Source organism: Poecilia reticulata, linkage group LG23 (assembly GCF_000633615.1).
Source record: "Poecilia reticulata strain Guanapo linkage group LG23, Guppy_female_1.0+MT, whole genome shotgun sequence".
Lineage (NCBI taxonomy): Eukaryota > Metazoa > Chordata > Actinopteri > Cyprinodontiformes > Poeciliidae > Poecilia > Poecilia reticulata.
Genome location: NC_024353.1, coordinates 6,213,770 through 6,226,872, shown reverse-complemented (window position 1 = coordinate 6,226,872; position 13,103 = coordinate 6,213,770). Strand labels below are relative to the sequence as shown.

Sequence of the window (13,103 nt, the reverse complement as noted above, 5' to 3'; positions counted from 1 at the left end):
ATATGATGAAATTCATAATGTTATGAGTTGTCAGTTTATAATCGTTGTACTTCAGTACAACTTAATCGCTGCTATGTCACATGTTACGTGACGAAATGTTTGACTCTCTTCCCACCAGTGACGTGCGGTCAGGGGAGGCAGGTGAGGCAGCGCCAAACCTGTCATCATGGAAAAATAATATAAAATCATTTATATTGCTATTTTCACCCTGAGGTTTGTACTATAAAGTATCTATTTTTTACTTAGCTTAACCAATTCTGAATAGTTTTTCTTCAAAATCGCTGGATTTTCGCATTTTCCCATTCCGTTGAGGCAGCAGCGAGCTGAGCCTCACCTGAGATTACGCAACCTCTCGCTAACTGCACTGGCTGCCATTATATGACAGCATGTTCGTCCTGTTTGTACGCCGGCAATAAAATGGCTAAGAAACATTTAATATATGGAGTGATTTTCCATAATTTCGCTTATGTATATAATGTACAGTGTTTTTTGTAACTAACTGTGTGTATCGTGTTTTGTGTGCGGAGGAGCGATCAGAAACGGCAGAGAACAGACTCTAGGTGAGGCAGGCAGTTCTCTGGCCTCACCGCTGGGGGCGCTCATGTTCCCAGATATTGTGACTGCACAACTGCAGAGTAAGACRTAGTGAGCTAGCCATGGAGCTAGCCACACAGTAAATAAGTAAAGTACAGCAATATCTTTGTTTTCTCCTCTATTCCGACGTAAACATGAAATACTACATTTCTACACTTAAACAGTTTTCTAAAGTGGATTTTCAATTGAAGCAGGARATGATAACTAAAAGAAGACCAACACCGGAGCTGAAAGTTTTACTTCAAGACAGTTTGATGATTCTCAAACGGGGTAGAAAAGACATGCCGAGGATAAACTTGGCTTTGGATGAACGGATATTTTGTGCAGAATTAGGGGTGCATGGATTTCATTGATATGTAAAGGTAAGACAGCAATACTTTGTTTTTGTTTAGTTTTTTAATTAAATGTGCGTTTTGTGGGCTATAGTTAATATTTAAATAATTCAGTAAAGTAGAAGCGGTAGCTAATCTACCACAGCAATTATTTATTAATAAAACATTAAGCCTAAAACGTACTACAACAACAAACTAAATGTTCTGTTCTGTGTGCAAAATTCTTGAATGTTTTTTGGTGTTAAATCCTAAAACATGAAGTGGCATTGTTGTCAGTTGCTATGGCAACGAGTCTGCGTAGCTTGGCGAATACAGATCACTTTGCTGTGGATCATAGCACGAAATTAATACCTACATTTTTAAGTTTCACTGAGTTAACGCGGCTATGGATGACATGTAAAAGATTAGTCTTTTTGCCCCCCAGCGTTGTGTGCATGCGCAAAATTTCCGTAGGTCCAATAACATGGATGGTGTCTCATTAGTCATAAGTCAGTGCCTCACCAGCAATGAACCTCACCGCACGTCACTGCGTCCCACTTACTTCTAAAGTAGCTATTTGAAACAAAGTGTATTATTAAGTAGCTTAATTTTAAATCACAATTGGATTAATGGGTAACCTGGTGCATGTTGAAGTAGAGAAAACTGAGCTACAGCTTAGTTTAGAAAACGTAACTGAGCGGTTTCTATTGCCTTTATGAGATGAAGTTAGCATACGACTTGTAGCTTCTGAAGGCGCTGTTATCACCCATTTAACATCGAAAGTGTGAATTAGATGCTAACTTCGACGTCTTTTTCTCCCTTTCATTGCTTGTTTTTCTTTTTTCCGAGCCCGTCTAATAATAACAGATATCTCTTCATTTGGATTTGAGATGGATAAACATTTTGATGTTTAAATCGTAGCTTTTTGTTTATAGTTTTATCTTTCACATGAGAGGATTTCAGAATTTGGATCCTAAGAGCTGAAAAGTAAACAAACCTCACATTGGCCACTAAGTGGTGCAAATGGACCATAACAAAAATATATATATATATAAAAAAAAACTGGAGTTCACAGTCACGTGGTATTGAAGCATTTTGGCGTTTTAACTGATTAGTAAAAGTCAAGAAGCTCTGTTAGGACTGTAACAGTAAACCTGCTACATGCTGGCATTTAAAAGTATATTTAGATTGGCGACTTCACACAGACACATACTCACAAATATATAGTCCCCAGAAGTTAAAGCAGTAATTACAGGTCTAAATCTGACAGAGCATCTAACCACCACCGCCTGGCTGCAGCCAAGAGTGTGTGAGTGCGCGCTGTTGCTGTGCGGACACAAACACACCATGGAGACATGACTCTGTTTTAGGGTAATGTACTAGTCTTCATAAACAAGTAACTCACTGTTTGTGTGACTGCATGCCATGAGGTAATGACTACAATGGTAGCTGTTGTGGTTTTGTCAATGTGTTGCCCTGTGAAGTAATGGAGATTTTACAGCCTGAGAGGGTTTTTTATTTTTATTTTTTATTTTTGGCATAACTGTAAATTTGTTGAGGAGGGAAAAACCACTCTGAAGGCGATAATGTTCTCAAAGAGACATCTGACGGGATTTTTAAGTTTTGCTTGTCGAGAGCTGTGGAGAAGTAATGACCAATTATTGCGTCGCCTGCTGGAGATGACTTTCTAGATATCGTAATATTTTAAAAATAAATAGTTTTAATGTCAAGTCAGTTTTTACACAGAAAAAGCAGTGTAAGAGCAACATTTCTGAATTGGCAGTTTCAGTACTGATCTGAATAAATCACATTTTGATCCATTTAAAGGATTATGACACTTTTGTGTCTCTATACTAGGTATTATATTTTATATAAACACCTTTTGCGGATTCTGTTTTTTTTTTTTTTTTTCAACATAAGCATCTTCTAAGTTGGCTGCAGTCGCTTTGTGCTCTAATGAACTTTCTGAATGTAATTAAATTGATGACTGCAGGATGAAAGCACCAGCCACATGGAACCCTGCGCAACATTAAGGAGGTCAAGGAAATAGATGGATGGATAATTAAGTAGACAGGCTTATGCTCCACCATTAATATAAGATTTCATAATGCAGATGTATCTAAAAGTTAAATCTAAGTTTAGACATCCAGAGACGTGTCCTGAGACCTTCCAGGATGAATATTATGCAGAGATGTCTGCAGAACTTTGCATAAGCACTTTATACAAATTCCGAAAGAAGCATTATTCTGTATTATTTCAGAGTTTTGCAAAAGTACACAAGCTTATAAAATCTAGCAAGAATGAAGCGCCTTCACCAGAACCCATCGGTAAAAACAACTTGTGCAGCAGGAGTTTTTTTTTGTTTTTTCCGACAATGTTGAAGGACTCAACAGATAACATTTCTTTTATAAGAGCGACAAAAACCTGCTGGAAATGAATCTGGCTTTCTGCGATTAAATTGGATTTATAAAGTTTCTTTCTTTCTTAAGTATTTTTATTAGATGAGCTGGTGTTTGGCTTATGGCTGCAGCAAATACAAATTCTGGTGTGGATGTAATGTGCTCAAAGGGATCTTTAACTTTAATTGAAGCACAAATATATGAAAAAGCAGTTTTTCTGCCTTTTTTCTCAGACAGTGCTTTGAAAAAAATTTAAAATTATACCTGTAAACATTTTTTACATTCCAACCATAAAATTCAGTGCACTTTATGTGGCCAGTGCTTGTTTGTCAAGAGAAAATAAGATGATGCAGGGTTTTCACATGGATCTACAAAATGCTGCATGCCTCTGTGCTCTGGTTCCTTTGCTCCTTAATTAAAATAAAAAGCATCTGATTACCTTGAGACGCTAACTAATTGGTAAACAGACTCTACTTGCGTATAATTATCATTTTTGGAGGCAGCAGAAGCAAAAATAAAGATCAGACAAGCAGCAGGCAGGTCAGAGAGACGGATGTGCAGAAATTCAAAGAAGTCTGGATTAATAACATCCCAAACTTTGGAACGTCTCACAGAGCAATCTTCGACTGGAAATGACCATCCTTTAAAGACGCTATGACCAAATCTGAACTATCTGATCTACAGGTAAAACATGATAAATGGTGAGAAAAAAAAAACACATTGAAAAAAATGTTAAGCAAGTATAATAATAAATACTTTTAAGCCCACATTTCTTTGCTAAAAATGATTCTTACTGGTATGTGTCAATATTCTAATCTAATTGTTCAGTCGTTGTAATTCCTGAAATCAATCATGATAATTATGATGCATTTACTGTATACTTCATAATTAACAGAAAACATTGATCCCCACCTGTGTGCAGTTAATCTACAGGGTGGGCCATAAGTTTCCATACAGAGAAAAATGAGAGATTTTATATTGGACATCCGTCTTTATTTTTGTGGGACTCTGTCATTGCTGCACGTCTTGGACCACTTTGTGGTTGATCTGCAACATTTCCAGTTTTCTGAAACGTGCAAATAAGTTTTGCCACAGTGTCGTGTGTGATGCTCATTCCATGTTTTCTGTTAAAGTTTCATGCAACCATGTGACTGCTTCCCGCTGCAGCCATCAGTATAATTTCTATTCTTTGCTCTTTTGTCAAACGCATCTTCTTGTGTATCTGAAATATAAGATAAATAAACATTTTACGTTCTCCTATGTACGGAAACGTATGGCCCACCCTGTATTTGTGTTTCACTTAGTGAATTGAGTTAGTGAAATAAATTAACTTTTAAATAATATTCTAATTTATTGATGATTGTACAAAAACACCTTTAAGCACAATGTTGCAGAAACAGATGAGATTCAAGGAAAATAATCAAAACACAACGAGTTCTGACAATGAAGCCGAGATGCATTTTCTGCCTCTTTATCAATCGTTTTTTTTATTATTCTTACCCAATCTGCTGCTGTAACTCCTATTAGTCACAAAGCATGACAGCGATCATGTCGCTTATTAATACCGGCCCACACCGTTACCAGTAACTGACTGATATCTGAATCAGGCAGGGGCTTGGTGTGGTTGTGTAACCTACCTCTCCTTTAAGGGCCCACAGGGTACATCTTTTTTACACTGCTGCACGACTGCGTGTGCCAACCGGCGCATTCCCACTTCACCCCGCTTTTCAAACATGCATCTTCATGCTCCTCTCGTCCTCGCGGATGAGCAGAACGTGAGGAAGTGGGAATCTTTGTTAAAGCGGAGGGAGATGTTTTATTTGTGTTCTGTGAGTGGGTGCAGGGAGCCTCCCTACCTTCAGGGTTGTGCATGGGCTTGTTACAGCAGCATTCCTTTACTCAGCTGCTTCTGAACAGCACATTCCAGAAAGAGAGAGGGAGGATAGAGGGGGGAAAAAAAGAAAGAGAGGAGGAGAAATGAAGGGAGAGAAGCAGAGATAAAAGGAGGTAACAGAGGGAATTAAAGAGCAAGACATAGTGTGCTGCGTTGAAAGTTAGAAAGCACAGCAGTAGTGGACAGAGAGAGGAAACGATTTAAGGAAGGGGAGGGAAATAATAAGATGATATGTAAATGACCCCTGCTGTGAAATAGTGAACCTCTGGCCCCTGTTTTTTCCCACGTGGGGATCAAAGGTCAGGGTCAGATACAGTACAGAGTAACCAGAGCCAGCGCTGAGAAAAGAAGGAAAGGTCACGAGGTCATTTTATGCATCTATTAGAGAAAACACACAGTGGACTGACTTGCCGAAGCATTTATTCATCAGTATACAGAATGGCATTTAGATAACTAAAGTTACTTCTAATACACAAATAAACTAGACACATAATTCCTTTCATATATACAAAATACAATTTTTATTTTGATTTACTGAAAGGGAGAGTATCTTATGTAAGTCCCACTCTCATTAAATCATCAATTGTAATTAACTGCAAAAGATTTCTGTCCTCTTGAATTTATCAAAGCCCTCTCCAAAGAGATGAAGAAGATTTCAAAAAGCAGGATTTCACGTGTTGACCTAAAGAAATGAGAAGGAAAAAAGATTAGAAAGTTTTCTTTGAGTTTGTAAAAGTATACAAAGCAAATTTCTAAAGCCTCGGGATTCACCAGCCTACCAAATTGTTCAGGATGTCACAAAATAACCAACATCTTCTAAACCACTGAAAACCTCAGCTATTTCAGTTAAGGTCAGTATTCAGGGTTCAGACATGTCAACAAGACAAACCCCGAAAATATTTGGAAAAATGTTCTATGCTTCAAGAAAACAAAGTTTTGTTTTCTTGGTTGGTGATTCATAAACATGCCTGTCCTATAGCAACACAAACTTTCCAAAGATTTGACCTCTACTTGATTTTGTACTTTGGACAGATGAGACTAAGATTTATTTCTTTCGTAGCAAACATTCCACCAGGGTCTGACATAAAATAAATTAAAATAAATGCATATGTAGAAAATCATCTGATGTGCAATGATACGTATAGTGCAGGATGTGTAATGCTGTGGGTCTGTTTCTTTTCTAAAAGACATGGGAACCTTGTTATAGTGCATGGCACCATGAACTCTTTGTAATAACAGAATAAATCAACACAGAAATGGTTTACTAGACACAAATTATTTAAAACAGAAAGACAACAAGACAGGACTTTGGACGATTTAGAGATATTGGAAAAAGATTAAGTCATAAAATTTTCATTTTTGCTTTTTTCGTCATCCATGAGATGCACACATATTGCGAAATAAAAACTGCTTTTGCATTGTTTGTTTTTCACCAGAAAAGTTCATTTTCTAAAAAGAAAAAAAAAAAAAAGTACTGGGAGCAGAGGTACATTTAAATTCTCTGAGCTGGATCAGTCTGTTGCTGAAGAGGCCTAATGAGGACAGAGCAGAAGCAGAAGTGGGAGAAAAAGAAAAAAAAAAAAAAGCAAAGACCGAATATGTACGGAAATAACAAGCAAATAAGTTGGAAGACAAGAGCAACAAAAAGCAGCTTGTGTGAGCAATACGTTTGCTGGCACAGCAGCAGCGTCCCTTCTCTGTTTCGCACTCAGTCGCAGTGAAAGGATGGTTTTGTATGCCGTTGCTGCTAGAACTAAAGGAAAACAAAGTAGCTTGATTCCTTGTTTTGGTGTGTCTGTGTGTGTGTGTTTACCAGAGGACAATTCCTGCGGCATCAGAGTCTATTGAAGTCCTTTGTAATGGCAACATTATGGAGTATTATGTGCTTCTCTTTATTGTAAATCATGTAGTTGTAAATCTCAAATTTGCAGCCCTAAACATATGGTTTTACAAGCATGAGAATCTATTTTCCGTTGGGAACTTTTAAAAAGTTTTTCTGCACCAATTAGCTCTACCTCAGTCAGACTGGGTGGAGAGATTCAGAGAAAACCATTTTTCTTGAAGTCTTGCCGCTGTTTTTAGATTTTACTTAGGTCTGGATATTGACAAACTGTGCATTTCATGTATTTATCTTCATCCAAATCCAAATTACTGTGATTTGTTCGCATCTGACCAGATCGACTTTTCCACATGTGTGCTTCGTTCCCTACGTTTCTTGTGCCAAACAGGATTTCTCCACAGAAATGTGTGTACAGTGGCCAGCCAACAGTTGTCTTGTCTTACATGAGTCGTGGATTGTTGGAGTTCCTCCAGATTTACAATGGGCCTCCGGGCTGCTTCTTTGATTAATGACCTCATTGCTTCACTTGTTAGTTTAAGTGGACAGCCACGTCTTATTAAATGGGCAGTTTTTTTTTTTCTTCCATTTTCCAATATTACATATTAAGTTGAACGATCGTGTTCGAGTAAAGGGAACAGAGTGTAAATATTCTTCATCTCAGATTTTTATTTGTACAAATGTATAAGGACCATTTAGTTATTTATTTCCCTTCCAGTTCAAAATGATAAATATATTTGTTCTCCCCAAAACTTAGGTATGTTTTTGTTTTTTTGCTGAAAAACAACATGAATAGTTGTGGTGCTTTGCAGATGGTTTTTATGTTACTTCATCATTTATTTACTGGTGTATAGTTTGAGCTGTCAATTACTATCACTGAGGATATCACCAAAATGGCAGTATATTAAAAAATATTTAATTCTGTATCAATAAGTATTTCTAAATATTTTTGCTTCTTGACCAGTTATCTATTAGTTTATTTTATGTTAAAGTGTATGACCCCTGATGTTTTGGATCTGTGGTGGTTTGTTCCATTTTATCTAAGTTTTACTCGATAAAACACTGGCAGTATATTTAATTAAATACGTTTTGAAGCACAATTAATTATTTGCATTTTTGCTGTTTCATCTTTCATTTTTTAATTTTTTTATTTTATTCATTCAAGTTGTGCAATGAATAAAGTACTTTAACAATATACTCAAATAAATATGTCTAAAAATACTGTAAATGTAAAATGTATTGCATATTTTCTTTAGCATATATTTATTTTTATTTATTTGTCACATTATTTTCTGTAAGCGCCAACACAAATACGTGCTAAAACAACGGACATGTCTTCTCTCCAATCACACGCACTTATTTAGTAGAGCAGCATCCATTTTGTCCAATGGGATTCCAACGTTGTGTTTTCTATAACCAATCAGAGGCGGACCTTTCCTTTCAGAGGCGGGTCTACGTCCTGTTGGCTGTGCCCTGTCCGGATGTTCCCCCCAGTAGCGGAATAGCAAGCAGCAGCGGCAGCAGTGTGTGAATGTGGCAATCGAGGTAGACAGGGAGGGGTGGAAATACTGACCGGACCGGGGTGGTTCTAATTTTTGGGTCCTGTTTTGCTTTATTTTTCGTTTCTTGTACCGCCAAGTCATTACGGTTGACACCACGCAACGTTTAGGAACTTGTTTGCGGGGCTGCAGAGCCGGTTGGCGCTTTTCTTCGGGACCAAGTGCTGTCGTTGTGGAAATAGTCCAGAAGAAAGAAGGGAAGGCAGGAACAACATGGGGCGATAATAAAAAAATGTGTTGTGTAGCGGACCGACGATGACTCTCTGGGAGGACCCTTGAAGCCTATTTATTTTTTATTTATTACCCATTTTTACCCCTACTCCCTGTATCCTCTTTTGTATTATTCCCACCTTCTTAGTTTGGGAGATTTTTTTTAAAGGAAAAGGCAACGTTACAAGAGGACTGAAGGATGGACCAAGCCGGCATCCTGAGAAACTTTATCCAGAGGGTGAAGGCCATGAGCAAATTGGACGAAGACAGGGCAGAGGACAACTTCGGCAGCGACTTTATGGTGGGTCAGAATTACCAGGAGCACAAACCTGGACGTCTTTATCTTGTATTTATCTCACACAGGACCTCCTTCATATCCCACCACCTCCCCTTCCCGTCTCTTGGTTCCCGTGTATCCCCCAGGAGGTGAGGCAGGGGCGGCCACACTGCCCTCTTCCTTTTCCTCCCATTTCCAGTCTTTATATGGCGGCCTTGCATTGTCTCCCAAACCTCAGAAACAACGACCGAGTTCTGCTTTCAGAAATGTAAAAAAAAAAAAATCTACACACAACCAGGCCAGTTTTTTTCTATCAATGTTAAGGTGTTGCTGGAGCAGCTAAGCTAAGGTTAAAGTGCTGTGTTGTTGTGGCTTTTACTGTCTGTCTGATCATCATGATTGTTGGGTTTCAGTGCAATGCTTCATTTGTAACCATTCAAGAAGAATATTGGGTGCAAATTTGTTTCTGTACCTTTAAATTTCTTAGTGACTGGATTGGTGTAGAAAGGTAAAATATGTACAATAGATTAAGATTTATCCACTAAGTCTTGCATTTATTAAGTGACTAATAGGATACAGAAAAATGAGAGAATTTCTCTGAGATCTTCAACAGTTTAAAAGATCAATATGCATGGAAAAAACATAATACATTTAATAAAAAATAAATAAATCCGATTCCAATCTTAGGCAAATTGCAATCATTCCTCCTCTACATTAAATGAATCAAAGCTTCAAACTCCCACCATATTTGGTCTGTGAATGCATCAAGCAGCTTCCACTTTTTTGGGTGGGGGGAGCCTGACATATTATTTACGTAAATAGAGATATTGAAGTTGGTTAATTTTCTGTTACATTTACTTGAATTAAAGAACTTGTAGCACATGTGTTTTTTGTTATAGTTGCAAGATAAAAACTGTATCCAACAGCAGGTCAGACGTCAAAGACAATCGATATGTAACAAGAAAAGCCTGATGAGTGCATTTCTATAAATAGTCGGTGTAACAAGAATTGGGCAATATTGAATCAAACCCATTTATAGTCTAATGAGACTATTTTTTGGTATAGATTACTGTGGAATATAATGAAATAAAAAAGATTGATAGATTGATTCTGATGAGGATGATTTCCTTCCTGTGTCGTCGTTTGATTCAAACCCACTGCTCCAGTTTGAAGGACCTGCAGTACATGTGTTTTGCGTTTTCTAGTCTTCTAGACAAACATTCATCTGATTTGGGAGGTCTGAGCTGAAAGACAATGAGTGTTGGCCAACTTCAGTTCAGCATTTCAGCGACCCGAGGCAAAGCTCAGCGCATATCAGCAGGCCGGTGGTTTTACTGATGACAGCAGCTCTAAAAGTGCATGTCGAGCCTGTGAGGAGTCTGACGGTAGAGTCTCGACAGACAATCAAGATACTCAGATCACCCTTTCTGCTCCCCTCACTGTCTTCTGCAGGATCCTCATGTCGGCCAAATCGCAGCTGAAATTGATACGCGAAGTGAACAGTTATTTCCACTCAATAAATGGACAAGTGACCAATTAATTATTAAGCTATTTGTCTTGTATGCATGGATGATCCTTCTGATAATAGAAACAGTAGTTTATTGGTGATTTCAACATCTTATTCTGTTTGTCTGATGACCACAGACTGGCGGCAATACGTTTGTGTTTGTTGCATCTCTGGATGTTGCAACTCTGAACTCTAAATAAGGCCTCTCCTTCTCCCTGGGCTTGTGAAATGGCATGAGTGACACTTCTATAATAACTTTTGAGGCCTTGAGAATTTAATTTTAAATGGGTGGTAGAAGACATTTAATTGGCGTGTTTGCATTCGGACTAAGCGTAGCGAGGGATTAGAAATACAAAGAGATTCAATAGGTACTTTTTTTTAATAGCAATCCTTTTTTTTTTTTTTTTTTCTAAATCATCGAGTCGTCTCTGCTAATCAGCCTCGGCATTTAAACTTTTCCTGTATTTGTCTACACTTGCAAACAAACACTCCTTACTTCCCTACTTCAGGCACACGCTGCTTGCTGGAGCTTGCAACATTCTTTCTTGGCCTATTTCATAACATTTTGTACATGGCTTGCAGAGTGAAACTTTATCAGCAAATTAAGAGTCCAGCAAAACGATCGGAGTAAGAACCGTTCGTCTTTGAAGAAGACAAACTGGCGTTAGGAGCTGGGCGGTGTCAGAAGTCTCTCTTGTGTATTCCAGCAAAATGATTGCTTCTCATTTTAGCACCAATATACCAAACATTTACATTTTTAACACTTATCCACGCCTTGTTAAGCTATCTGCTTTCAAACAAAGCTCTTGCATCTCTCCAAGGGAGAGGTTGTTTGTGAAGTTGTGTTTCTCTACAAACTTTCCTTTGCTTCTTATTTCCTGTTCTCTATTAGGTTACTGCTTTTCTCCTGAGGAAAGCTTTCTCGCTTTGCTTTTGCATCGACTCCTGTTATACTGTCGTTACAGTAACCGCATTATCTCAAGTGAAGTTTCGCAACTTACACAGAGCTTCAGGCAAATCTTGTTCCTTTAAATTTTTTTGTTTATTTTTTTTGTAAAGTGACTTTGCTCGTGCAGCCAGGAATCGAGAAAACCTGTTCTGACTGAATGCAGGTGGGCTGTGTGCCAGCATACCGATTAGAGCGATGCAAAGGTTGACCGGCCACAGTCCGTTTTACCGAGCTCCAGCCTGCTGTGAAGGACGCGTTTTTAAAGTCTAACGCCACAAGCACATGGGGTGTGCTCCTTCTGCGCTGTGAGTCACTGAACACCCTGATGTAACTCCCACTTTAACTGTCTATTGTTGTTTATATATAGAATGTGTTTTATAGGCATAATTACAGGCTCCAGCGGGGCAAGGAGTCAGAGATTATACGCTTTGTTCGCTGGGCTTTTTCAGCAATTTGACAGAGCAGCGTGGATACATATTTCTCTCCCGTTTGGCTACCAGTCCAAGTTTGTGCAGCTCAGTATTGTTGTTGTGGCATCCGATCCCTTGGGGAAATATGTGGTGTTCATTTTTAATGTCAGGATTAGTTTCTCTATAAATACCAAGATTACCAAAATGCCCCCCAGATACCAAAATTTGGGGTATTTGTTTTTGATGGAGATGTTCGTAAAGGTGTATTGAAGTTGAAAGAAAATAAAATCTTAAAAAAAAATGAAAACAAATCTACTAAGTCGGGCATTCATGCCTTTGCTAGATTTTCCAGTATAGAGAGTAAAATTCATTCAATTTTGTTTACAGCTTAAACTCAGCCAGTCTGTGAAGATTCTGAGTTAGAATTGGGTCTAGACTTTGACTGGGCCATTTCAAAGCATGAATGTGCTTTGATTGTGTTCGTTCTAAATGTCTCCAAGTACTTATTGGACTGCATTAATTCAGAAATATTTATGATGAGATGTTTTGCTACTGGTCATTAAGAAACTACAAACGAGCTCGATCTTCTCAGGACAGCGGATTTAGCCAGAAGCATCTTTTTAAATAAAACGTTGTTTCTAGAACTAATGGCTCCACTGATTTCTACATAAATTGAGTAAAATACATGTGATACAATTATTTTTATCCATATTGAGGTGTGTTGGGTGCAGAAGATGTACTACCTTTATGCTCTGCTTCGGGTTATCTTGAAAACACTGATTGTGCAAGAAACAAAACACGTACTGCTGCATCCTGGAGTCGGTCTCATGACACAGGTTCTGCAAAAATTAACCATCGGTGGAGTTCTAGTTCCCCAAAACCAAACAATAGCAATCTTACTTGTCGTTGCACAAGGTGGTTATCAACTTGCTCAGTCAACACATGACTTTTCAAATTGGCTATTAGTGAAACTGATGAAAGAGACACTTTTTTTCTTTTCTTATTTTTTTTAGATGAATTAACCAAACACTAACAAAATGTTGGAAAAGGATTCAAGATTTCTTGTAGATTAAAATATCTTTAGTAAAGTTTTACTAAATTGTCTTTTGTTAAATCACGTATTTCAGCAGTGAAAATGACAAAAGGCCGCCACAGA

At 38.0% G+C, this 13,103-nt stretch overlaps 1 protein-coding gene across 4 annotated transcripts in view; it reads left to right on the top strand.

The window, feature by feature from the left end:
- Window positions 1–8,525: 8,525 nt before the first annotated feature.
- ptpn12 (protein tyrosine phosphatase non-receptor type 12) overlaps window positions 8,526–13,103 on the top strand; it is a 42,504-nt gene continuing 37,926 nt past the window's right edge. For all 4 annotated transcript variants that reach the window (XM_008400757.2, XM_017302896.1, XM_008400758.2 and 1 more), the window contains exon 1: window positions 8,526–9,105. In XM_008400757.2, coding sequence (XP_008398979.1) covers window positions 9,004–9,105 — 102 coding nt within the window. In that variant the 5' untranslated portion in view covers window positions 8,526–9,003. The remainder of the gene's footprint in view (window positions 9,106–13,103) is intronic.